The sequence below is a fragment of the Ceratotherium simum genome, chromosome 2, assembly GCF_057802395.1.
Source record: "Ceratotherium simum simum isolate JZ-2026a chromosome 2, ASM5780239v1, whole genome shotgun sequence".
NCBI classification, from domain to species: domain Eukaryota; kingdom Metazoa; phylum Chordata; class Mammalia; order Perissodactyla; family Rhinocerotidae; genus Ceratotherium; species Ceratotherium simum.
This window is the reverse complement of record NC_141901.1, coordinates 26,478,665-26,504,529: the sequence shown is the minus strand read 5'-3', so window position 1 is coordinate 26,504,529 and position 25,865 is coordinate 26,478,665. Positions and strand designations below refer to the sequence as shown.

Sequence of the window (25,865 nt, the reverse complement as noted above, 5' to 3'; positions counted from 1 at the left end):
ATGTATTATTTTATTCAGAAAATAACATTAGATTGGATGCTAGTAATAAATACTTAACAAGTAGCAATACAGAATTTTTAATTTCGTTTTGATTTGTTTTCACTAAGAAGTGTGCTTAAAGAATCCAAATATCTAAGTATTCTAGATTATAGTCAGTACTAAACTAAAACATGTTATGTTCGAAAATCATTTTGAAAATCATTTGACCCATAGATTGTCTCCTCAGATAGCTGAACTGTAATATTACTAGTACCTGTGCTCTAGGTTCTGACGTAGAGCTTATAAGGTATAGAAAGAGGAAGAGGAGTTTCATTCTCTATTTTTTTTTTTTTTTGGTGAGGAAGATTAGCCCTGAACTAACATCTGATGCCTATCCTCCTCTTTTTGCTGAGGAAGATTGGTCCTGGGCTAGCACCCATGCCCATCTTCCTCTACTTTATATGGGACGCCACCACAGCATGGCTTGACAAACGGTGTGTTGGTGTGTGCCCAGGATCCAAACCTGCAAACCCTCGGTTGGGCCGCCTTAGTGGAGCGCGCGCACTTAACAGCTGTACCACCGCGCCAGCCCCTCCTTCTCTATTTCTGAATGTAGGGCTACCATAGGTAATATTTTGTAATAGGTGAAGTGTGACTATAGAATTTCTGATTACCCTCCTCAGAGCGCTCCTGCTGCCTTAAGACCACCACCATGGTATCCCACAAGTACTAAAAGCTCTGAACTGGGAGTCAGAATGCCTAGGTTCTAGAGCAGATCTGCCATCATCTCAGTACTGTCCAATAGAACTTTCTGCAATGATGGAAAAGTTCTGCATATCTGTATTGTTCCATATAGTAACCACTAGCCACACGTGGCTAATGAGCACTTGAAATATGGCTAGTAGCACTGGGGAACTGGATTTTAAATTTTGTTATTTTTAATTAGTTTAAATTTAAATAGCTGCCTGTGGCTAATGACTACGTATTGGGCAGTGCAGAATAACACATTGGTCATAATTTTACCCTTTTTGGCTTTACTGAATTAAAAAGTGGGACTTAGACTAGTGACATCCAAGCTCCCTTACTTCTAGTGGTAAACATTCAATTTCTATCACGTATTTTAAAATTACTTATCCTCTGTCTCTCTACCTGAATTTCAAACCTTGATTCCTTTAGTACAGGTGATCTCAACTGAGTATAAAGAGAAAAATATCTGGACTGAACTAATAAATTGTACCTGCTGTGGTCTCTTCATCCTTCTAGAGTTGTTTTATAATTCTAAGAAAGTTGCATCTTGGTTTAAATGAATCGCAACATGGTGCAGTTTCAAAATTTTTACCTTTTTTAAAAAAATGGTAATATAACTAGTGCTTTGAAAAATAAAATAAAATTCATACCTCTGGAAAAGTGTATTTGAAATTTAGGTATATTCAAGTAAAATTTTCCTAGTAATTCCACCTTTCATGGATAATAATTGTTGTGTAAGTTTGGTACATATCCTTCCAGACATTTTTGTACATACATATAAACATATATTGCATGTATGTGTGTATGTTGTATATGTTGCATGGAGGTGTGTATATATTTTTAAATGATAATGTAAGTATACCTTCTATTTTATAACCTTCTCTTTTCTCTTAATGTGATGTTATAGTTATTCTTTCCCTGTGAGTACTTGTAAGTTTACCTCCTTGTTTTTAATGACTGTTTAGTCTATCATTGTGTAGATATATCATAATTTACTTAATCAAGGCCCAAAGATGGACATTCAGGTTATATTTTATTTTTGTTTTATTTTACTATTAAACACAATGCAGTAGATTGTCTCAAATATATATATGTGCTCACTTGTTAATTTCTTAGGATGATTTCTTAGAATTGGTAAATTCTGAGAAGTGGATTAAAGACTGTGCAGATTTAAAAGTTTGATATGTATTGCCAAATTGCTCTCTAGAAAAGTTGTATGGTAATATCCACCAATAATATATGTCTACTCATTTCTGTGTTCCACTCCTAGCGCTAAGCATTGTCAGTTTTGAAAATTTTGGCTAAGATGATAACCAAAATTGTCTCCTGTAACATGCATTATTTGAGTCAGGTCCGTATTTACTGGCAGTACTTATAACTTGCTTTGTGTGCTACTGAGCCTTTAAATAAATTGTGTAAGGTGACGAGCATTATTACTATTTTCTATCTGTAACATGGTTGGGAAATCCCTGTGACTAACGTTATTTGTATAGTTAGAATATACAAACCGATCTTTTTCTATTAAAACACAAAAATCTAAAGTTTGGGCTTCTTTTTTTTTTTTCTGGGCAAGATCAGCCCTGAGCTAACATCCATGCCAATCCTCCTCTTTTTGCTGGGGAAGACTGGCCCTGAGCTAACATCCGTGCCCATCTTCCTCCACTTTATGTGGGATGCCGCCACAGCATGGCCTGACAAGCGGTGCATCTGTGTGCACCGGGGATCCTAACCTGGGCCACCAGCAGTGGAGCGCGTGCACTTAACCACTGTGCCACGGGGCCGGCCCTGGAGCTTGGGCTTCTTAAGTGAATAAAATTATATTTCTCTAAAGCTGAAAATTCAGGTTGTGTGCATACATGTGTGTATGTATATTTTACATATATTTGTGTTTGTGTGTATATGGATATATATGACATATATTATATATATAATATGTATATGTAATGTATATATAAAACTGTAGCAAATTCATCATTCTTTATTGCATTAAAATTTTGATTTGTTCTCCTTATTCCAAATAGATAATTCCTACATGGACAAAGATGAGCAGTGTTCATCCTCTGAAAGTGAAGATGAAGCACTGGGTAAATATCATGAGGCCTTATCCAGAACACACAATTCCAGACTGCCATTGGCAGATTCTAGACAAAAGAACTATACTTGGGATACAAGACAAAAATATAGTCCTCTGTCTGCAGAGTATGATGGATACAGTAGTGAAGCATCAATAGATGAAGGTAAGATAGGTTAATTATTTTATTTTTTTAGATGACACACTACAGTATTAGATTATTTGTGCCTAAAATTCTAGGCATCTGTGTTTGCACAATAAACGAGATTGCACATACAGTAGAGTTACATTTCTGGGAATATAATTTATTCAAATTCAAATCTTTGAACTCAAGCCTAAAACCAAAACACCCAAAAGCAAAACAGCAAATAATTTAGATACAGTAGTAATTCGAGCTCTCTTTCCACAATGAACATATGCCTAACAAGTATGAGATGGAAGATGTGAATCTGCTATTCTTTCAGATGGAATCACTTCCTAAATACCTGTTAAGGAACTGGTACAGTCTGAGTATCTCATAATGTTGGATATGATTCCAGTGTGTAAATGCATGCTTTTTCATTCAATATGGCTCCTAAACATGAGCCAAATATTTCATGTTACACACAGCAGAAGAAATGGTGATCTGTTCCGTGCGGGAGGAAAAACTGTCTGAGATGGATTTATTGAGAGCTGATAGTATATTATACTATGCTTTAAGGGCGATTTAAGAAATTTCCATCGATTATTTTGTCTCTAATTGATTTTTGCCTCATGTGCTGACATTGACTTTAGAACTCAACCTGTGTGGAAGATAAAATCCACTCTCACATGTTTTTACATCTTTCTGTAAGGGAAATAAAAAAGATTTTGCCAATAACTAAAGCATATTTATTTCTACATTTAAGTTGTTTGTGTGCTTGATACAATATATGGGCTGCTCCTGGTAATTATTATCTTTATACACAGATATAAAGAAAAGAGCGTATATCGTAGCGTTTTTATTATTTATTATTATATTATTTATTATTATTTTATTTATTATTATTATACCAAACACCAACTATCCTGAATTTTATAGCTGTAATGTTTTAGGATCTATTACTATTGATGACTTAAAGTCTTACCCTAGCACATACAGTTGTCAAAGGAGCTAAATCACCTATTTTGTATTTGGCTTAATGCTAACTAAAGATTGATATACCTCCCTTTTTCTTTCTGCTAGTACACAGGTATAAGAAGTTAATCAAATACTAAGTGATTACTATATAGAAAGCTCATTGTGAGATGCTGGGAAAGAAATAAAAAATATTAGACGTGGGCTCTACCCTCCAAAATACCTTACTAGAACTATAGAAAATAAGACATGTACTTAGAAAGATAACTAAACAATGCAGAGCAGTAAAGCCAGTCCCCAACTTATGTACATCCCCAGCACATGAATAGTAGAGCAGAAAGAGAATGAGTTTTGAAGCCTGATCCTTGTTCACTTTCTGGCTCAACCTTGGGCAGTATAGTTCGTTGTTTTGAAGTTTGTTTCATTGTCTCTAAAAATGTGGATAATGCCTTCCTGATAGTGTTGTCATATGAACGTAAAATACGTATATGGTAGTTTTTAGCATAGTGTCTGGCACCTAATAGATAAGTGATCAGTAAATGGGAGTTGTGGATAAGGGTAGTGAAAACAGTGATGTTGGTGATAGTGAGTAGTCATGAGCAGGCCCTGAGTTTGTAATCTGTGACCCTAGACACTTTCCTTTTTGCATCTTCTGTTGAGGATTTTTATTTTTCCCTACTCACTCTTTCTTCCTCTCACCCCTACCCTCCTCTGCTGCCTTGATTGCTTGTTCCCTGTAGTCCTGTTATTTTAGCACGGCTCTGTAGTCTGTGGGGAAAGCTGTGAGGAGAGAAGCGTAACCTCAGCGGCTCTTCTCTTCTTGCCCTAATCTCTGGAACTGGTGCAAGTGCCCTGGAATCACCTTCTCGTTTCATTTTACCTGTATATTTAGGACCTACCTGTACTTTTCTACCATTTCTACTCTAAATTATTTGATAAAACACCCAGGGTAGATTGATTTTAAGCATTCTGAAATTAGATTTATTATTTCATAAGCATTTATTGAAAGCTTTTTATGTGCCATACTAGATACTGTGGAAATAAAGGTGAGTAAAACAAGCTTCTTTCAAAGAGCCCACAGACTGGAGGAGGAAGTCCAGTGAGTATATGTGTAATATAGTGTGATAAGAGGTCTGTTAGTTACATGAACAAAGTACTGTAGAAAAACAGAGGAGGAGGTGACTCAGACTTTGTTTGGGAGGTTGAGGATATGGGGAAGTCTAATGAAGTCTTCACAGACTGGGTGAACTGGACTTGAGTGAGAACTAGTTCAACAACTATGAAATAGTGATTGTGTGAAAGCAGAAGAGAGTGTATTTCAGTGTCTTTAACTTAGGATCTGTGTTTGGAAAAGGGGCAGATAATAGGATTGAATGCTGTGCTTAGGAGTTTGGATGTTGTCTACAGGAAATGTAGATCCCTGGAAGGTTTTTAAGCTGGACATTGTGGCACTTTTAGATCAATATATTTAAGAAAGATTACTTAACTATTGTAACAGAAGATGAATTGGAGGTAGGAGCTACTGGAGGCAGAAAGGACCAGTTAGATAAACAGTGATGAGATCCTCATTTGCAATGAATTGGGGGCAAAGAATTTGCAGATTTAGGGATGGTCTCAGTATATCTTGGTGAATGACTATAGGATATATAGGAGTAGGAAATAAAATGGAGAGAGAGATGAGATCTAAAGCCTGCAGTGCCTCCCTGAGTAAGAAGTTTGGATGTAATTTGTTAGCCACTAAGAACTCACTGAAAGTTTTTCACCAAGGAGCCATGATCAGGGATGTGCTTTAGGAAGTTTGATTTAGCAACAGGAAGACTATAGGAAAAGACACCAGTTAAGGAAGTCTTTGGAGTAGTCTATGTGGGAAATGGTAAAAATCTGAATTACAGTGGTGACAATAGGAATATAGAAGGATAGGAGAGACATAGAGGTACAATTTACTGAATTTAGGAACTGAATGTGTTTGGAACACTGGAAAGAAGGAAGGAAGTGTCAAAGATGACACTGATTTCCAGCATGTATGACTAGGAGAATGATGAGGTCATTCATATAAATAGCAAGTCCAGAGAGGGATCTGTTTTTTTGTTAGAAGTAGTGGGAGGTGAGAGATAAAAGTCGTTTTGTATATATGACAAGGCAGGTTATTTAAGCAGTTGGAAATGGCTGTGGATCTTGAAATCATGAATGGGGTTAGGGAGAGAGGTTTTCAGATCATATGTGCTTAGAGAATAGAAACCATGGGAATGGATTAAATTGATGAGGGAGAATGTATGGAGAGAAACGATAAGAGAATCATTTCATTTCACTAACGGAAGAATTAAGGGTGTAAAGAGAAAGTAAAAGTGATAAAGTGGAGAATCAGAAAAATATGTATTGTATTTTATCAACCGTGGAAGGAGAGTTGAATGCTGCAGAGAGATTGGGGAGGATGAAAATTCAGACAAGCCTCTTTGTCCAATAGAAGTTGGTCAGTAACTTTCAATTTGTTTTAGTAGTGTAGAATAATAATTAGATTCAATGTTATTAAGGAAAGAATAAGTGGTAAGAAAGTGTATATTTGCTGCCTACACTTTCTTACCACTTAACTCTCTCCTTATCAACTCTCAGAGTCAAGAAAGAGAGGTAGGTGAAGGGGTTTATAACCCAAGCGTTCACCTTCTCCCTCCAACCCAACAATAGTAACCCTTCTCTGGTCTATGTTCAGGGAGGAGGGGGATTTGCTTCTAATACATATTTGAGTCTCCACCAGATGGTTGTGCCTCTGCATAGCTGACTCAGCAGAAATACTGCTCGGTTCATGGCTGGTCACCTACGAGGACTAGTAAGTACAGTTCTCTTGGTAGGATTTGGTTCAGTTTCCTAAGGTACAAGTAAAGGGATGACTAGAGTAGATTGTGCTTCTTTTTAGTACTCTGACCTTTTATTCTGCAAGTTTATAAAGATAGATTTGACTAATGTGGGTTCAGGTAACTAAAGGGAATTACAAGGTAGAAGGAAAAATATTTTTAAATGTATGTTTTTTACATGATATACTATTAACTCATTAGTGCGGATAAGGAACCACTAGTCCATTTCTCAACACTCTGAATAATTCCAGTACAGAAGCTTTGGAACAGCCAATATTAGAAACATCCACAAGAGTAGAGAGGGTCAGGGCCTGACTGGGCATTAGGAGAGACCAGTGCAGGAGAACTTTCTGACCAGGTGGTAAGAACTACCATTTATTGAGCTCCTACTGCACTTGACTCTGTTAGTTTCCGTACACATTATCATATTTAATCTTCACTGCAACTCATCATGGTAGATAAGATTATCCCCATTTTACAGAAGTGGAAAGAGATTTTAGATCGAATAAGTAATTTTTAACCTAAGGTCACACAGTAAGTTATAAAAACTGTACTTGTCAAGTCCACTGCAAAATGAATGTTGTTTGGCTTCTGTTAGGTCATCACTGCTACTTTAGTATTCTCCCTGAGTCTGTTTCATGCATGGTTAGCCCCTTCGGTTGGGTCCTTTAGAACAGTTTATATATTATAAATCTGAAATACAGATATTCTAGAAAAAGTAAGAAAATGTGATCACATATTTGTTGATCATGTTTTCTCCTCTAGGTGGCCATATTAATCTTCCATATTTTGGAGCTACAAAAGGGAATGATATCTATAAGAAATCTTTCTAGGAAAAATAAACATTAAAATAATTTATCGAATTTCCTTTCTTCACAATTTTAATTTATTTTTACTATGTTCTTAAAATTAGGGGCATTTTCTGATAATCCTCTCATTTTAAAAAGGTTTCAGAGTTAAATAGTAGGTTGTAGATATCTTGTTTAAGTTGGTAAGATAGGCCAACATCTCAGATTCCACTCATGCTAATTCTTTCCATTTTTATATTAGATAGGAGAAGCCTATTAAAGATGATTTTATATGAAGAGCAAATTTAATGTAAAATTATTAGAATGTCTTTCTTTTATTTTTAGCTTTTCATTCTTGGTTCAGCATAGAGATTACCAAACTATATTTACATATTGTGGCATAGCTATATCATTAAAATCATTTGATGTTATTTTTTGGGTGAGTTAAATTTAAAATGCTAGTAAGAGATAATTTCCAGCATCACTTATATCTTGGGTATGTAGCCTGTATACACACACACACCTGTCATTCTCTTTCTTATGGCTAATTCACAGGCTCCATGCTGTTAGTTTTGATGTTATTTTAAAATTAGGGGCATTAAAACACATTTCTTTATTCCTTTTATTTAAATGTTACTTTTAAAATAATTTAATGCTTAAGAGTAATAAATTTTTATGTTTATATTTTCTTTAAGTTCATTTTAACTGCTTTACAAAATTGTTCTATTAATTTCCACAGTTTCTGTGTGAGGAAAGTAAGTACAAAAAAATTCTTTGTTTTCCAGATGGCTTTGACTCAAAAATGTTTTGTGTCTTAAAATAGTGAAGTTATATGTATTACAAGGTTTATTTAGATTTTTGGTATACTTTTTCTTTGATTTCAGGTTTTTGTTCATGAGCATTTCTCCTCTGAAGAATTCTTTATTGTGTGTGTGTGTGTGTGTGTGCTTTAAATATGGCCAATTTGAGGAGAAATTGGTCTTGAAGACTTTTCCTGCATCTTTGTGTTTTGGAGATCTTTTTATATGATAGGATCAATTGCTCCTAGGAGTGTAGGATTCTTTTATAGTACTACTTTTGCAGGCCACCTCTGACCTATAAGATGAGATGTCTTTGTGTAATTTAGGTAAAGGTATAGCCTGCTGGGTGGATGAATTAGAAAAAGGTCCCACCTTGGAGCAGACACCATGCCATGAGAATACGGTTCAGTGAGCAGAGAGCACCTGTGTAAGAAGAAAAAGGCATCCCTTCCTCCAGGTGTAAGATTTGGCAACCCCAACACAGGCTGTATTTCAGCACCCCCCTCAGCCAGGTACTTTTGCAGTGCGCAAAACGCTCAACCATACACAGTGGCCCTGAACACTTGTGTTTATACACTTTCAATCTTAAAATAAGTTGGTGGAATTGCTGTGTTTTCCATGGTGAATCTATATAGATCCTTTACAGTTTTTTTTTAAATCTGAGATACTTGTCTAGTAGTGGGTAGCTAGAATGATAGAAATTAAATGATAGACGTTAAAGATATCCTTGATTGATTACAAAACTATCACGCAGAGACATGCGACTTTACTAAGATCATACAATTCATTAATGGCAAAACTGAGGCCTGTAAAGTGTTTGTAATCAGAGAACAGGTCAATGCTTTTAAAAAGAACTGCTCAGTAACCAAGTGAGTAAATAAGAGATAACACTATAAATCGAATACGGGCTGTGTCCGTTGCTAGGGGTTGAAACATGTCTGATAAGTGGAGGAATAATGCTAATAGCAATCTGCCAATTACTGGGACCTGACACATCATCTACAGGTTTCTGTTAGCAGAGCCTATAGGAGTCAGTCTCAGGTACGTTTAGGGAGCAGTACATAGAGTCACAGATGGACTGACAATAATCTTATTATCTGAGGGCAATAGTATGTGGTTTAAACTCTCTGAATATCTGTATTTACTGTAAGTTCAAGTTTATCAACAAGGTAGATCTCATAGGAAACTATCCCTAATGAGGGAGGCAAGTCTGTTTGTATTCCAGGATGTGAGATGATCTCTTTAAGGAGATATAATGGAAAACTTGAAGCTACTTCTGAAGGCTGTGTCTAACATGGCTGTCAACTCTGAAGCCCAGGAACCACCCCCCTGCTTTAGAGTGGAGTAGAGATCTGGAGGACAGCACAGTGGGTAGGCCTTAGGATGAAGGAGGCCTCAAAAGAGAGATGTTTATTAACGTGGCTATAGTAACATGTATTTTTACTGTCTTTCAGGTACTCTTAAAATCTTTGTATAGAATATTTAATTTTATCCTCACAGAAATCTTGCAATTCTATTATTTATTTATTTATTATCCCATTTTTTGAAAAAACATCATCTTAGAGAAGTACATTAGCGTGCCCCAATTTACACGGCTGTAAGAGCTGGGATGCAAATCCAGGCTCACTTGATTCCAGAGCTCGGATGCTTGACCACTATAATACGCTATATCAGGCACTCTCCTACCCAGGACAACAATAGAGAAACTATTTTGTCCTCCAAGAATGCTGTCTCATTGTTCTAAGAGAATTTCATGAAGATTTTGGCCACCTAGGAAAAGAAAGAACCATACAACTCGGAAATATCTGGAGTTTTGGTCTCAAACTCAGATATGAAGCACTTACTATTCCTGCTGTATTTAGCAAAAAACCTTGGGCAGCCTTTCTGCAAGCTGTTTGTATGCAGACTCCTTATCCTTAGAACCTAATACAGAACGTTTGGGGAAATACTAGTGATTTGTCACTTGACCTGCTAGATTTATTCTAGAAAAGCCAGGAGGGGTTTATTGAGATGCTTCAAAACTTCACTATGATGGACTCTTGTTAGAATTCACTTAGATAAGGGGAGAGACTTTAGGAGTTGATTCCCATGGGAACTATTCCAGTTATCTAGGATACAGGAATCTAGAACTAGCCTCCTGTCACCACGAGATATGATCATATTAAGGATACCACATCAAGAGCAAAAGGGTCTGTATAGGCAGCATGCTACATGTGCCTGCAGCATCACACTTTAGTTTTATTATTCTTTTTTAATGTTTTGGTAGAAATCTTGACTGTAGACTTCTGCTTTAGAGTATGTGATAGGAAATTTAGGAAGCCCCGCCAAATATTTTAAGTCTTTGTAATAGTTTCAACAGTAAAGGTATCACTACCAGTATAATACTCAAGTATAGTTCCAGCAGCAGTAAGAAGGCAGCTACTGTGAATATGGGCATCTCTGCTAAGCATAAACTAGTTAACCAATAAAAACCTGCAGCTTACCTAGTGATAGTCTGGTAGGAACTTAAACAGTACATACAAAGAAGTTAGTGGCTTTCACTCGTGTTCATTCCACCCAGAATCAACCACCATTAATACTTGAGCATACTTTTTTCCAGAAATTTTCTATGACTGTAATTTAAAACAGCTTATATAGTAATATGTGATTAGATTTCCCTGCAAAAATTTAACCTGTTAGAGAGAAACTCTAAACTAAATGTTCTCTTACCTTGATCCCTTCCACTTTCCCAGAGGCAACCACTTTTATGATATGCATCCTTCCAGTCCTTGTCTTCATACTCTATATACACACACAAACTGTTCATAGAAAATAAACATTTGTATGTTTTAAAATTTACATAAATGGTTTCATTGAAGGGATAGTGATCCTTTTTCCAAAAAAGGACAGTGAAGTAGACATTGAGTGAAAGGAAGTCAAGAAATATCAGTTAACACAACAGGCTGAGTAAGATCAAAATGTGCCTCATTAGACTCAGAATTTCTTAAGACCAGGGTCTGAGTCTTCTATTTTTAAATTCCCCTTTCCTCATATCACCTCATGCCTAACGTAATCTGATTAAAGCCATTAAGTCATTTTTTTAGGGTGGATTTATATCTTAAAGAGAGAATTATTCTAAATTAATCTACAGTTAGTGGACCACTAGGAAGATCCTTGACAGTTAGAAGTTTCTAAATTATCACTTATTGTCTTTCTTTTTTTTAAATTGAGGTAATATTGATTTATAACATTATATTAATTTCAGGCATACATCATTATATTTCAATTTCTGTGTAGACTACATCATGTTCACCACCCAAAGATTAATTACCATCTGTCCCTGTACACATGTGCCCTATAACCCCTTTCACCCTCCTCTCTCCCCCCTTAACTTCTTGTAACCACTAATCTAATCTCTATTTGTTTGCTTGTTGTTGTTTTTATCTTCCACTCATGGGTGAAATCATATGGTATTTGACTTTCCCAATCTGACTCATTTCACTTAGCGAAATACCCTCAAGGTCCATCTCTGTTGTCACAAATGGCAAGATTACATCTTTTTTATGGCTGAGTAGTATTCCATTATGTATACATACCACATCATCTTTATCTATTCACCCATTGATGGACGCGTGGGTTGTTTCCAAGTCTTGGCTATTGTGAATAATGCTGCAATGAACATAGGGTTGCAAATATCTTTTCAACTTCGTGTTTTTGTGTTCTTTGGATAAATACCCAGAAATGGAATAGCTGGATCATATGATAGTTGTAGTCTTAATTTTTTGAGGACTCTCCATACTGTATTCCATAGTGGCTACACCAGTTTACATTCCCACCAACAGTGTATGAAGGTTCCCTTTTCTCTACATCCTCTCCAACACTTGTTATTTCTTGCCTTGTTAGTTATAGCATTTTGTTGGGCATGAGGTGATATCTCATTGTAGTTTTGATTTGCATTTCCCTAATAATTAATGATGAACATCGTTTCATGTGGCTGTTGGCCATCTGTATATCTTATTGGAAAAATGTCTGTTCAGATCTTTTGCCTATTTTTTAATTGGGTTGTTTTTTTGTTGTTGAGTTGTATGAATTCTATATATTATATATTTTGAATATTAACCACTTATGAGATATATGATTTGTAAATATCTTCTCCCAGTTGTTATGTTGTCTTTCTGTTTTGTTGATGGTTTTCTTTGCTGTGCAGAAGCTTTTCAATTTGTTGTAGTCCCATTTGTTTATTTTTTCTTTTGTTTCCCTTGCGTGTTAAGACATGGTATTCAAAAAATACTGCTAAGGTATATGTTGGAGAGAGTGAAGGGAGTACTGCCTATGTTTTCTTATAGGAGTTTTATGGTTTCAGGTCTTACATTCAAGTCTTTAATCCATTTTGAGTTAATTTTTGTGTATGCTGTAAGATAGTGGTCTACTTTCATTCTTTTTACATGTGGCTGTCTTGTTTTCCCATAACCATTTATTGAAGAGACTTTCCTTTCTCCTTTGTATGTTCTTGGCTCCCTTGTCAAAAATTAGCTGTCCATAGATGTGTGTGTTTATTTCTGGGCTCTCAGTTCTGTTCCTTTGATCTCTATGTGTGTTTTTCTGCCAGTACCGTGCTGTTTTGATTGCTATAGCTTTGTAGTATGTTTTGAAATCAGGGAGTGTGATACCTCCAGCTTTGTTCTTTTTTCTCAGGGTTACTTTTGCTATTACAGGTCTTTTTTTGTTCCATATAAATTTTAGGATTCTTGTTCTATTTCTGTGAAAAATGTCCTGGGGCGTTTGATAGGGATTGCATTGAATCTGTAGATTTCTTTGGGAAGGATAGACGCTTTAACTACGTTAATTCTTCCCATCCATGAGCATGGAATATCTTTCTATTTCTTTGTGTCTTCTTTGATTTTTTTCAACAATGTTTTATAGTTCTAAGTGTACAGGTCTTTCACCTCTTTGGTTAAATTTATTCCTAGATATTGTATTCTTTTTGTTGTGATTGTAAATGGGATTGTATTCTTGATTTCTCTTTCTGCTAGTTCATTGTTACTGTATAGAAACGCAACTGATTATTGTATGTTGATTTTGTATCCTGCAACTTTACTGTGTTCGTTTATTATATCTATTAGTTTTTTGGTGGATTCTTCAGGGTTTTATATAGATAAAATCATGTAATCTGCAAATAGTGATAGTTTTACTTCTTCCTTTCCAGTTTGGATACCTTTTATTTCTTTCTGTTGCCTAGATTGCTCTGGCTAGAACTTCTGATACTATGTTCAATAAGACTGGCAAAAGTGGGCATCCTTCTCTTTTTCCTGTTCTTAAAAGGATAGCTTTCAGTTTTTTGCCGTTGAGTGTGATGCTGGCTGTGGGTTTGTCATATATGGCCTTCATTATGTTGAAGTACTTTCCTTCTATACGCATTTTATTCAGAGTTTTTGTCATAAATGGATGCTGTATCTTGTTGAATGCTTTCTCTGCCTCTGTTGAGATGATCAGGTGATTTTTATTCTTCGTTTTGTTAATGTGGTAGATTACATTGATTTGCAGATGTTGAACCATCCCTGCATCCCTGGAATAAATCCCACTTGATAACGGTGTATGATCTTTTTAATGTATTGTTGTATTCAATTTGCGAATATTTTGTTGAGGATTTCTGCATCTATGTTTATCAGTGATATTGGCCTGTAATTTTCTTTTTTTTGTATTGTCCGTCTCTGGTTTTGGTATCAGGGCGATGTTGGCCTTGTAGAATGAGTTAGGAAGCATCCCCTCCTCATTTTTTAATTTATTTAATTTATTTTTTTATTTTATTGAGGTCATAATAGTTTATAACATTGTGAGATTTCAGTTGTACATTATTTGTCAGTCACCATATAAATATTCCCCTTCACTCCTTGTGCCCACCTCCCAACTCCCTTCCACTCTGATAACCACTAATCTGTTCTCTTTGTCCATGTGTTAGTTTATCTTCCACATATGAGTGAAATCATATGGTGTTTGTCTTTCTCTGTCTGGCTTATTTCGCTTAACATAACACCCTCAAGGTCCATCCATGTTGTTGCAAATGGGACGATTTTGTCTTTTTTTAGGGCTAATATTCCACTGTGTGTGTGTGTGTGTGTGTGTGTGTGTGTGTCTGTGTCTTCTTTATCCAGTCATTAGTCGATGAGCATTTGGGTTGCTTCCACTTCTTGGCTATAGTGAATAATGCTGCAGTGAACATAGGGGTGCATAAGCCTCTTTTGATTGTTGATTTCAAGTTTTTTGGATAAATAGCTAGTAGTAGGATAGCTGGGTTGTATGGTATTTCTATTTTTAATTTTTTGAGAAATCTCCATGCTGTTTTCCATAGTAGCTGCACCAGTTTGCATTCCCACCAACAGTGTATGAGGGTTCCCTTTTCTCCACATCCTCTCTAACATTTGTTATTTTTTGTCTTGGTGATTATAGCCATGCCAATGAGTGTAAGGTGATATCTTGGTCTAGTTTTGATTTGTATTTCCCTGTTGATTAGTGATGTTGAACATCTTTTCATGTGCCTGTTGGCCATCTGTATATCTTCTTTGGAAAAATGTCTGTTCGTATCCTCTGCCCATTTTTTGATCGAGTTGTTTGTTTTTTTGTTGTTGAGTTGTGTGAGTTCTTTATATATTTTGGAGATTAACTCCTTGTCAGATATGTAATTTGCAAATATTTTCTCCCAGTTGAGGGGTTGTCTTTTCGTTCTGTTCCTGGTTTCCTTTGCCTTTCAGAAGCTCTTCAGTCTGATGAAGTTCCAGTTGTTTCTTTTTTCTTTTGTTTCCCTTGTCCAGGTAGAGATCCTTCTAAGACCAATGTTAGAGAATGTACTGCCTATATTTTCTTCTAGGAGTTTTGTGGTTTCAGGTCTTACCTTCAAGTCTTTGATCTGTTTTTAGTGGATTCTTTTGTATGGCAAAAGATAATGGTCTACTTTCATTCTTTTGCATGTGGCTGTCCAGTTTTCCCAACACTATTTATTGAAGAGACTTTCCTTTCTCCATTGTATGTTCTTAGCTCCTTTGTCGAAGATTAGCTGTCCGTAGATGTGTGGTTTTACTTCTGGGCTTTCAGTTCTGTTCCATGATCGGTCTGTCTGTTTTTGTACCAGTACCATGCTATTTTGATTACTATAGCTTTGTAGTATACTTTGAAGTTAGGGAGTGTAATGCCACCCGTTTTGTTCCTTTTTCTTGGAATTGCTTTAGCTATTCGGGGTCTTTTGTTGCCACATGTGTATTTTAAGATTCTTTAATCTGTTTCCATGAAGAGTGTCATTGGGATTCTAATTGGGATGGCAATGAATCTGTAGATTGCTTTAGGTAGTATGGACATTGTAACTATATCTATTCTTTCAATCCATGAACATGGAATATCTTTCCATTTCTTTATGTCATCATTGATTTCTTTCAATAGTGTCTTATAGTTTTCATTGTATAGCTCTTTCACCTACTTGGCTAAATTTATTCCTAGATATTTCATTCTTTTTGTTGCAGTTGTAAATGGGATTGTATTCTCCAGTTCTTGTTCTGTTAGTTTGTTATTATTGTGTAGAAATGCAACTGATTTTTGTAAGTTGGTTTTGTACCCTGCAACTTTGCTGTAGTTGTTGATTATTTCTGATAGTTTTCTGATGGATTCTTTAGGGTTTCCTATATATAAAATCATGTCATCTGCAAACAGCAAGAGTTTCACTTCTTCATTACCTATTTGGGTTCCTTTTATTTCTTTTTCCAGTATAATCGCTCTGGCCAAACCCCCAGTACTATGTTGAATAAGAGTGGTGAGAGTGGGCACCCTTGTCTTATTCCTGTTCTCAGAGGGATGGCTTTCAGATTTTCCCCGTTGAGTATGATGTTGGCTGTGGGTTTGTCATATATGGCCTTTATTATGTTGAGGTACTTTCCTTCTATACCCATTTTATTGAGAGTTTTTATCATAAATGGATGTTGGATCTTGTTAAATGCTTTCTCTGCATCTATTGAGGTGATCATGTGGTGTTAATTCCTCATTTTGTTAATGTGGTGTATCACATTGATTGATTTGCAGATGTTGAACTATCCCTGTGTCCCTGGTATAAATCCCACTTGATCATGGTATATGATCTTTTTAATGTATTGCTGTATTCAGTTTGCCAATATTTTGTTGAGGATTTTTGCATCTTCGCTCGTCAGGGATATTGGCCTGTAATTTTCCTTCTTTGTGTTGTCCTTATCTGGCTTTGGGATCAGTTAATGTTGGCCTCATAAAAGGTGTTAGGAAGTGTTCCATTTTCTTCAACTATTTTGAATAGTTTGAGAAGGATGGGTATTAAATCTTGTTTGAATGTTTGGTAAAATTCTCCAAAGAAGCCATGTGGTCCTGGACTTTTGTTTTTTGGAAGGTTTTTGATTACTGTTTCAATCTCTTTACTTATGATTCGTTTATTCAGATTCTCTATTTCTTCTTGATTCAGTTTTGGGAGGTTGTATGAGTCTAAGAATTTATCCATTTCTCCTAGATTGTCCAATTCGTTGGCATATAATTTTTCATAATATTCTCTTATAATCCTTTGTATTTCTGTGGTATCCATTGTAATTTCTCCTCTTTCATTTCTAATTTTATTTATTTGAGCCTTCTCTTTTTTTTTCTTAGTGAGTCTAAGAGTTTGTCAATTTTATTGATCTTCTGAAAGAACCAGCTCTTTGTTTCATTGATCCTTTCTACTGTTTTTTTGGTTTCAATTTCATTTATTTCTGCTCTAATTTTTATTGTTTCCTTTCTTCTGCTGAATTTGGGCTTTGCTTGTTCTTTTTCTAATTCTGTTAGGTGTTATTTAAGATTGCTTATTTGAGATTTTTCTTGTTTGTTAAGGTGGGCCCATATTGCTTTGAATTTCCCTCTTAGGACCTTTTTCTCTTCATCCTATATGAGTTGGTATGGTATATTTTCATTTTCATTTGTCTCCAGATAGTTTTTGACTTCTCCTTTAATTTCTTCAATGATCCATTGGTTGTTCAATAGTATATTGTTTAGTTTCCACATATTTGTCACTTTCTCAGCTTTTTTCTTGTAGTTGATTTCTAGTTTCATAGCATTATGGTCAGAAAAGATGCTTGATATGATTTCAGTCTTCTAAAATTTATCAAGGCTTGTCTTGTTTCCCAGCATATTGTCTGTCTTTGAGAATGTTCCATGTGCACTTGAGAAGAATGTGTATTCTGCTGTTTTTGGGTGGAGTGTTCTATGTATATCTATTAAGTCCATCTGTCTAGTTTTTCCTTTTAAATCCGCTATTTCCTTGTTGAGTTCCTGTCTGAATGATCTATCCATTGATGTAAGTGGGGTGTTCAGGTCCTCTGCTATTATTGTGTTGTTAATATCGCCTTTTAGGTTTGCTAATAGTTGCTTTATGTACTTTGGTGCTCCTATGTTAGGAGCATATATATTTATAAGTGTTATGTCTTCTTGGTGGAGTGTCTCTTTTATCATTATATACTGTCCCTCTTTGTCTCTCATTACCTGTTTTATATTGAAGTCTAGTTTGTCTGATATAAGTATGGCAACACCTGCTTTCTTTTGTTTGCCATTAGCTTGGAGTATCGTCTTCTATCCCTTCACTCTGAGCCTGTGTTTGTCTTTGGAGCTGAGGTGTGTTTCCTGGAGGCAGCATATTGTTGGGTCTTGTTTTTTAATCTGTCCTGCAGCTCTCTTTTGATTGGAGAATTCAGCCTGTTTACATTGAGTGATTATTGATATTTGAGGGCTTAATGCTGTCCTTTTCTCACTCTTTTTCTGGTTGTCCTGCATTTCCCTTGTTTCTCGTCCCGTGTATTTCGAACTTCCAATTCAATTTGGTAGTTCTCTGTGATGATTTTCTCAGTTTTCTCTTTATTTATTATTTGTTTCTCTGTTCTGATTATTTGTTTATTGGTTACCATGTTTGTATAAAAAACCTCGTAAATGAGATAATCCGTTTTCTAATAGCCTCTTATTTCCTTAGATTAAGCTGATTCCATGCCCTTCCTCTTCCCCTTCTAAGTTATTGTTGTCACACCTTATTTCATCTTGTGTTGTGAGTTTGTGGTTAAAATGGTGAGATTATATTTATTTTTGATGTTTTCTTGCCCTTAATCTTCAGTGTTATAATTAATTGTTTGCTAACCTGTTCTGATAAAAAGCTGCAATTTTCTGATTTTGTCTGCCTTTTTATCTCCTTGCTCAAGGCTTTGTAATCCCTTTCTTTTTTTTTTTTTTCAGGTATGAGGGCCTTCTTGAGCATTTCTTATGGGGGGGGCGGTCTCATGGCGATGAACTCCCTTAGGTTTTGTTTATTTGGGAAAGTTTTTATTTCTCTGTCATATCTGAAGCATATTTTCGCTGGATAGAGTATTCTTGGCTGAAAGTTTCTGTCTTTCAGAATTTTGAATATATCATTCCACTTTCTCCTGGCCTGTAAGGTTTCTGCTGAGAAATCTGCTGAAAACCTGATAGGGGTTCCTTTGTAAGTTATCTTCTTCTGCTTTGCTGCCCTTAATATTTTTTCTGTGTTGTTGACTTTTGCCAACTTTACTACTATATTCCTTGGAGAAGGTCTTTTTATACTGATATAATTAGAAGTTCTGTTAGCTTCTTTTACTTGTATTTTCACCTCCTTCCCCAAGTTCAGGAAGTTCTTGGCTATTATTTCGTTTAACAAGCTTTCTGCTCCGTCCTCCCTCTCTTCTCCCTCTGGAATACCTGTAATCCCTACGTTGCATTTCCTAATTGAGTCAGATATTTCTTGGAGAATTTCTTCATTTCTTTTTAGTCTTAGTTCTTCTCCTCCATCTGAAGCATTTCTATTTTCTGTCCTCCAGAATGCTGATTCTCTCTTCCATAATATCACCTCTGTTATTCAAGGAGTCCAGATTTTTCTTTATCTCATCCGTTGTGTTTTTCATCTCCAACATTTCTGATTGGTTTTTCTTTATAGTTTCGATCTCTTTTGTGAAGAATTCCCTCTGTTCATTAATTTTGTTCCTGATTTCATTGAACTGTCTATCTGTATTTTCTTGTAACTTGTTGAGTTTTTTTATGATAGCTATTTTAAATTTTCTGTCATTTAGATTGTAAATTTCTGTGCCTTCAGGATTGATCTGTGAGTGCTTGTCATTTTCCTTCTGGTCTGGAGTATTAATATATTTCTTCATTCTGTTTGATCGCATGGATTTGTGCCTTCACATAGTGATAGTATCTGGTCGCAGCTTCCACCTGCTGCCACTGGGTGGGGGTCAAGGCCTGTGTATTCTGAGCCCGCTGTGAACCGTGGTGTCTGTGCCTGTCCTTAGAAGCTATGCTGACAGGTCCTGTCTGCGATTTATGGTTCACTTGCTCACAGCTGCTGCTCTTCTAACCTATGCATGGGCACCCTGGCCAACTGGCTGAGCTGGAAGCCGGGTGGGGGGAGGAGCGTTTTCTTTCACCTGTGCAGTCGCATGGGTGTTCTCGCTCTGCCCTTGCTGTTTGCTCTCTTGGGGTGGTAGCTTGATGAAGACAGCCCCACGATAGCTTAGCCACCTCTGTGTGGGGCTTTCCCATGGGTTGTGAGGGAACTTGGAGAGCAAAGGTGTTCCCATGGACAGCTGCCCCTCCCGCCCTTTTCTCAGAGCCACATGCGGTCCTGCACCCTGGGTAGCTGCCGCTCAGGAGGGAAAGGGTATATCTTTACCTCCTTCCATTTCCTCCAGGAGGTCCAGCACCTCCACCTTCAGACGTATGGCTATGTGGGTCTCTCAGACGTCTTTTGTGTTGTGTGAATGTCCTCTATTGGTTTATGTATGTCTTTTTTGTTGTATCTTAGGGGGAGAGTCTAAGGGAAGAGCTCACTCTGCCATAATGCTGATGTCACTCCCACCTCCTCTTTTTAGAAGGAATTTGAGAAGGATAGTTATTAAATTTTCTTTGAATGTTTAGTAGAATTGGCGAGGGAAGCCATCTGTTTCTGGACTTTTGTTTTTGGGGAGGTTTTTGATTACTATTTCAATCTCCTTACCAAGGATTGGTCTATTCAGATTCTCTATTTCTTCTTGATTCAGTTTTGGAAGGTTGTATGATTCTAAGATTTTATCCGTTTCTTCTAGGTTATCTGATTTGTTGGCGTGTAGCTTTTTATAGTATTCTCTTATAATCCTTTATATGTCTGTGGTGTCTGTTGTAATTTCTCCTCTTTCATTTCTGATTTTGTTTATTTGAGCCTTCTCTCATTTTTTGTTGGTGAGTCTAGCTGAAGGTTTGTCAATTTTGTTTAACTTTTCAAAGACCCATCTCTTAGTTTCATGGATCTTTTCTATTGTTGTTTTAGTCTCTATTTCATTTATTTCCACTCTCATTTTTTTTTTATTTTTGGTGAAGGAGATTGGCCATGAGCTGACATCTGTTGCCAATCTTCCTGTTTTTGCTGAGGAAGATTGGCCCTGAGCTAACATCTGTGCCCATCTTCCTCTATTTTATATATGGGCCGCTGCTACAGCACGGCTTAATGAGCAATGCATAGGTCTGTGCCCGCGATCTGAACCTGTGAACCCTGGGCTGCCAAAGCGGAGCATGTGAACTTAACCACTACGCCACCAGGCTGGCCCTGATTTCCACTCTGATTTTTATATTTCCTTCCTTCTAATGATTTTGGGCTCTGTTTGTTGTTCTTTTTTTTTCTGGTTCCTTTAGATATATTATTAGATTATTTGAGCTTTTTCTTGTTTCTTGATGTAGGGCTGTATTGCTATATACTTCCCTCTTAGTACCCTTAGAGGGAATTTTTTCTGCTTTTTATTTTGCTGTATCCCATAAATTTTGATATGTTGCATTTTCATTTTCATTTGTCTCCAGGTATTTTTTAATTTTTTCTTTGATTTGTTTGTCAACCAAGTAGTTGTTCAGTATCATTTTGTTTAATCTCCACACATTTGTGGCTTTTCCAGTTTTCTTCTTGTAATCGACTTCTAGTTTCATACCATTGTGGTCAGAAAAGATGCTTGGTATTATTTCAGTCTTCTTAAATTTATTGAGACTTGTTTTGTAGCCTAAGTGATCTATTCTCCAGAATGTTCCATGTCCATTTGATGACAATGTGTGTTCTGTGGGTTTTGGATGGAATGTTCTATATATATCTACTAAGTCCATCTGGTCTAATGTGTCATTTAAGGCCAGTCTTTCCCTATTGATCTTCTGTTTGGATGATCTATCCATTGATGTAAGTCAGTGTTAAAGTCTCCTGTTATTAGTGTGTTACTGTCAGTTTCTCCTTTTATGTCTGTTAATAATTGCTTTATGTATTTAGGTGCTCCTATGTTGGTTGCATAGATATTTACAAGTGTTAGGTCCTCTTGTTGGATTGTTCCCTTTATCGTTATGTAATGCCCTTCTTTGTCTCTTGTTACAGTTGTTATTTTAAAGTCTATTTTGTCTGATATAAATATTGCTAACTCATCTTTCTTTTCATTTCCATTTGCATGGAGTATGTTTTTCATCCCTTCACTTTCAGTTTGTAAGTGTCTTTAGGTCTGAGGTGTGTCTCTTGTATGCAGCATGTATATAGGTCTTGTTTTTTTATCCATTCAGCCACCCTATGTCTTTTGATTGGAGCTTTTAGTCCGTTGACATATAAAGTAGCTATTGATAAGTATGTACGTATTGCCATTTTGTTACTTTTTCTTCTGGGTGTTTTAGTAGTTCTTCTCTTTGTTTCTTCTTCTCTTGCTCTCTTCCCTTGTGATCTGATGGCTTTCTTTAGTATTATGTTTGGGTTCCTTTCTCTTTATTTTTTTTGTATTTATTATAGGTTTCTGGTTTGTGATTACTATGAGGTTCATATATAGTAACCTATGTAAATAGCAATCTGTGTTAAGTTGATGTTCTCTTAAGTTTGACCTCTTACTAAAAACCTTACACTTTTATTCCCTCCCACACACATTTTATGTTTTTGATATCATATGTTACCTCTTTTTGTGTGTGTCCCTTAACCTTTTATCATGGAGATAGATATTTTTAGTACTTTTGTCTTTTGACCCTCATACTAGCTTTATAAGTGGTTGATCCACTACCTTTTCTGTATATTTGCCTTTACCAGTGATTTTTTTTTCTTTGGTAATTTTCTTATTTCTATTTGTGGTCTTTTCTTTGCCAGTTAAACAAGTCCCTTTAACATTTCTTGTAAGGCAGTTTAGTGGTGATAAACTCCTGTAGTTTTTTCTTGTCTGGAAAGCTCTTTATGTCTCCTTCTACTCTGAATGATAACCTTGCCAGGTAGAGTGTTCTTGGCTGTAAGTTTTTTCGTTTCAGCCCCTTGAATATATCATGCCACTTCCTTCTAGCCTGTAAGGTTTCTGCTGAGAAGTCAGTTGATAGCCTTATGGGGTTTCCTTTGTATGTAGCTTGTTGCCTTTCTCTTGCAGCTTTTAGGATTCTCTCTTTTATCTTTAATTCTTGACGTTTTAATTATAATGTGTCTTATAGGTGTGGGCCTCTTTGGGTTCATCTTGTTTGATACTTTTTGTGCTTCCTGTACCTGGATGTCTGTTTCCTTGCTCAGGTTACATAAGAGTTAAAGGAGGAAAAAAATGGCAATTATGAAAGCAAAAGCATGAACTAAGTTGTTTACATGATAGTGTCAGAAGGACGTGTCCTCTCTGTCCAATGTTTGAGCAGATATTAATCATGGTTTGAATTTTGAGAAGCAAAAGGAAAAGAGACATGAATGAATGCAAACTTTTATTGGGCAGTGGGGATAGACTGTGAAAGCTGAATTAGAGGTATAACTATACAAATTATACATCATGGCCTGTAGCTACTCGTCTTGCCCCATTCATGTTGAGTAGTTACTGAGCCTGTTTCAAAGAGGTCAGTATCGACTGAATTATCAGTTTTTGGTGAAATGAAATTGAAGTTCTATTATAATCTTAAAATTCTGAAAAATCTCTCATATAAGCAGCTTCTTCTTTTGAGACTTCCTGTCTTTGAGAAAATAAGTTACATTAAAAATCTCTGATGTGTGAGTCAAAAATTACCTTGAGACGCTGAGCAGTGGTTTGATGCCTTGGCATATCTTTTCTCTTTTGCTTGATATGTACTCACAAGGGTAAAGATTTTCTTAGAAAATTTGGTTATATTTAATTCTCTGAGGAGTTCAGTAATATCATCAACCAAAACTAAGATAATTTAAATGGATTTTGAGAATTAGTATGGTATTTATTTAAGTTCTAGATAGTTATGAAGAAAGCCCTTTTCTTTTTACAATTTAAACAATCTTTTAGTCATTGTGCCTTGTTTTAGTAGTTAAGGGAAAAACATTATGGGATTTTGATCATTAACTTTGGAAATGCTTCTTTCAATATAAATTTAATTAGGCATGAACAATCTATAAGGAAAATATTTATAACCTTAAACTTTTTAAAAATAATTTTATAGTGAACAGCTTTTTCAAGGTGGTGGATTAAAATATTTTGGAAATCTGCATTTTTGCTACATTGATAAAAGGTTAATTATAGTTCCATAAATAACATTAGCTATAATATATTAAATGATTATATAATAAACACTATTCTAAGCACTTTACATAGATTAACTTGTTCAGTCTTCTCAATAACCCTAAGAGACAGGTTGTGTCAGTGTCCGTATTTTATAGATGAGGACACTTAAGCACAGTAAGTTTAAGTAACTTATCTAAGGTTATATAGGAAGTGTGTGAGAGCACCAGGATTCAAATACAGGCCATCTATCCTCAGAGCTAATGCACTGAACCTTTCCATTAAAATTCCTTAGATGACGTAGCATGAGAAAAATCTGTCTTTTTATGTTAACTTTTACACCTAAATAAATTTTTTTTATTTTGTATTGTTTCTTTTTTATTTAATATTACATTTTGAACATTTTAAAAAATTTATTTATTTCATTTATTTATTTTTATTGTGGTAACATTGGTTTATAACCTATAGATTTCAGGTATACATCATTATATTTCGATTTCTGTATAGATTACATCTACACAGAATGCACATCTACCTACATCTACTACATGTTCACCACCCAAAACCTAATTACAATCCATCACCACACACATATGCCTAATCACCCCTTTCACCCTCCGCCCTCCCCGCTTCCCCTCTGGCAACCACCAATCCAATCTCTGTCTCTGTGTGATTGTTTGTTGTTGTTTTTATCTTCTACTTATGAGTGAGATCATACGGTATTTGTCTTCTCCCTCTGACTTATTTCACTTAGTGTAATACCCTCACGGTCTGTCCATGTTGTCACAAATGGCCAAAATTCATCCTTTTTTATGGCTGCGTAGTATTCCATTGTGTATATATACCACATCTTCTTTATCCATTCATCTCTTGATGTTTTACACCTAAATAAATTCTTTATTGCCATTTTTATTGTGTAAGTAATACACGTTTATTATAGAAAAATCAGAAATTACAGATGAACAAAAAAGGAGAAAAATTACTCATATTTTCAGCATGAGAAAACCATTGCTTCCATTTTCTTATATCCTTTTATAGACATTTTTCTTTGCATATATATTTTTAAATCAAAATGGGTTTCTACTTTACTCAATGTGTTGTAATCTGCTTTTGTTCCCCTCAAAAGTATAGCTTTCTGTGCTTGTATATATCTATATATTGCTATAACGTCAAATATACAAATAGTACAATATATTATTACATGGGTATACCAGGTTTATATAGTAATTTCCAGTTACTGACGTTTAGTCTGTTCCTGATTTTTCCTTATGGATAAGGTTAGTCGTAATAATTTCCTAAAACTTGACTTTTTTTCTACCATGTTCTTTGGCATTCTCTGTTCTTTCAAGATTCTGACTTGAATTGCACTGCTCAGAGGAGCTCTTTTCATTCTGTGCTTATGTTTTTAATAAGAAATCTGGATGTGATTTGTCCATGTTTGTTGTTTTGTATTGCGCTATAAATAATTTAAGGTGCTGTACATTTGTGAGGGCATCACGCTGACCCAGAGATGATATTAAAAATGTTTAATAACTGGTATGATAATATAATATAAGAATCAAGAGTAAATAAAAATTGAGTACATTCGTTTTATTCTCTAGCTAAATTAAAGTTTATATATTATAAGACTAATTACCAAAGCGTTGTAGGAAAAACCACATATCAAGATTAGTAATTTTATAATTAATTATTTTTAGAAATTTTTGCTGTGATCTTTTGTTTGCTCTTACTACTAGCTAAACAATATGCTTTTCTGAGCCATGACTTGACATTGGGAATGATCTCAAACTTTCAGTTATTTTCTCATTAAATGTGTAGTCACTAGTTGACTTGTAGTTTTAATAACTACAAGCTTTCTGTTAATAGTAATGATTTTGTTTATGGTACAGAATCGTTTATCAGCTTCTGCTGAACTAAACAATTATATGAAAATGTTTTCTAGCCTGCATAATTCTGATAGATATTTTTATATGTCCACTATCTTTAGTAACATCAAATATACAAAGATAATTTATTGGAATGTCGTATTTAGTAAGGTTGAAATTAATCCTTCAGGATA

General features: G+C 35.5%; 1 protein-coding gene across 4 annotated transcripts in view; it reads left to right on the top strand.

The window, feature by feature from the left end:
- SYT14 (synaptotagmin 14) overlaps positions 1 to 25,865 on the top strand; it is a 272,378-nt gene that overhangs the window by 95,735 nt on the left and 150,778 nt on the right. For all 4 annotated transcript variants that reach the window (XM_004424867.3, XM_087439514.1, XM_087439497.1 and 1 more), the window contains one exon: positions 2,748 to 2,963. In XM_004424867.3, coding sequence (XP_004424924.1) covers positions 2,748 to 2,963 — 216 coding nt within the window. The remainder of the gene's footprint in view (positions 1 to 2,747; positions 2,964 to 25,865) is intronic.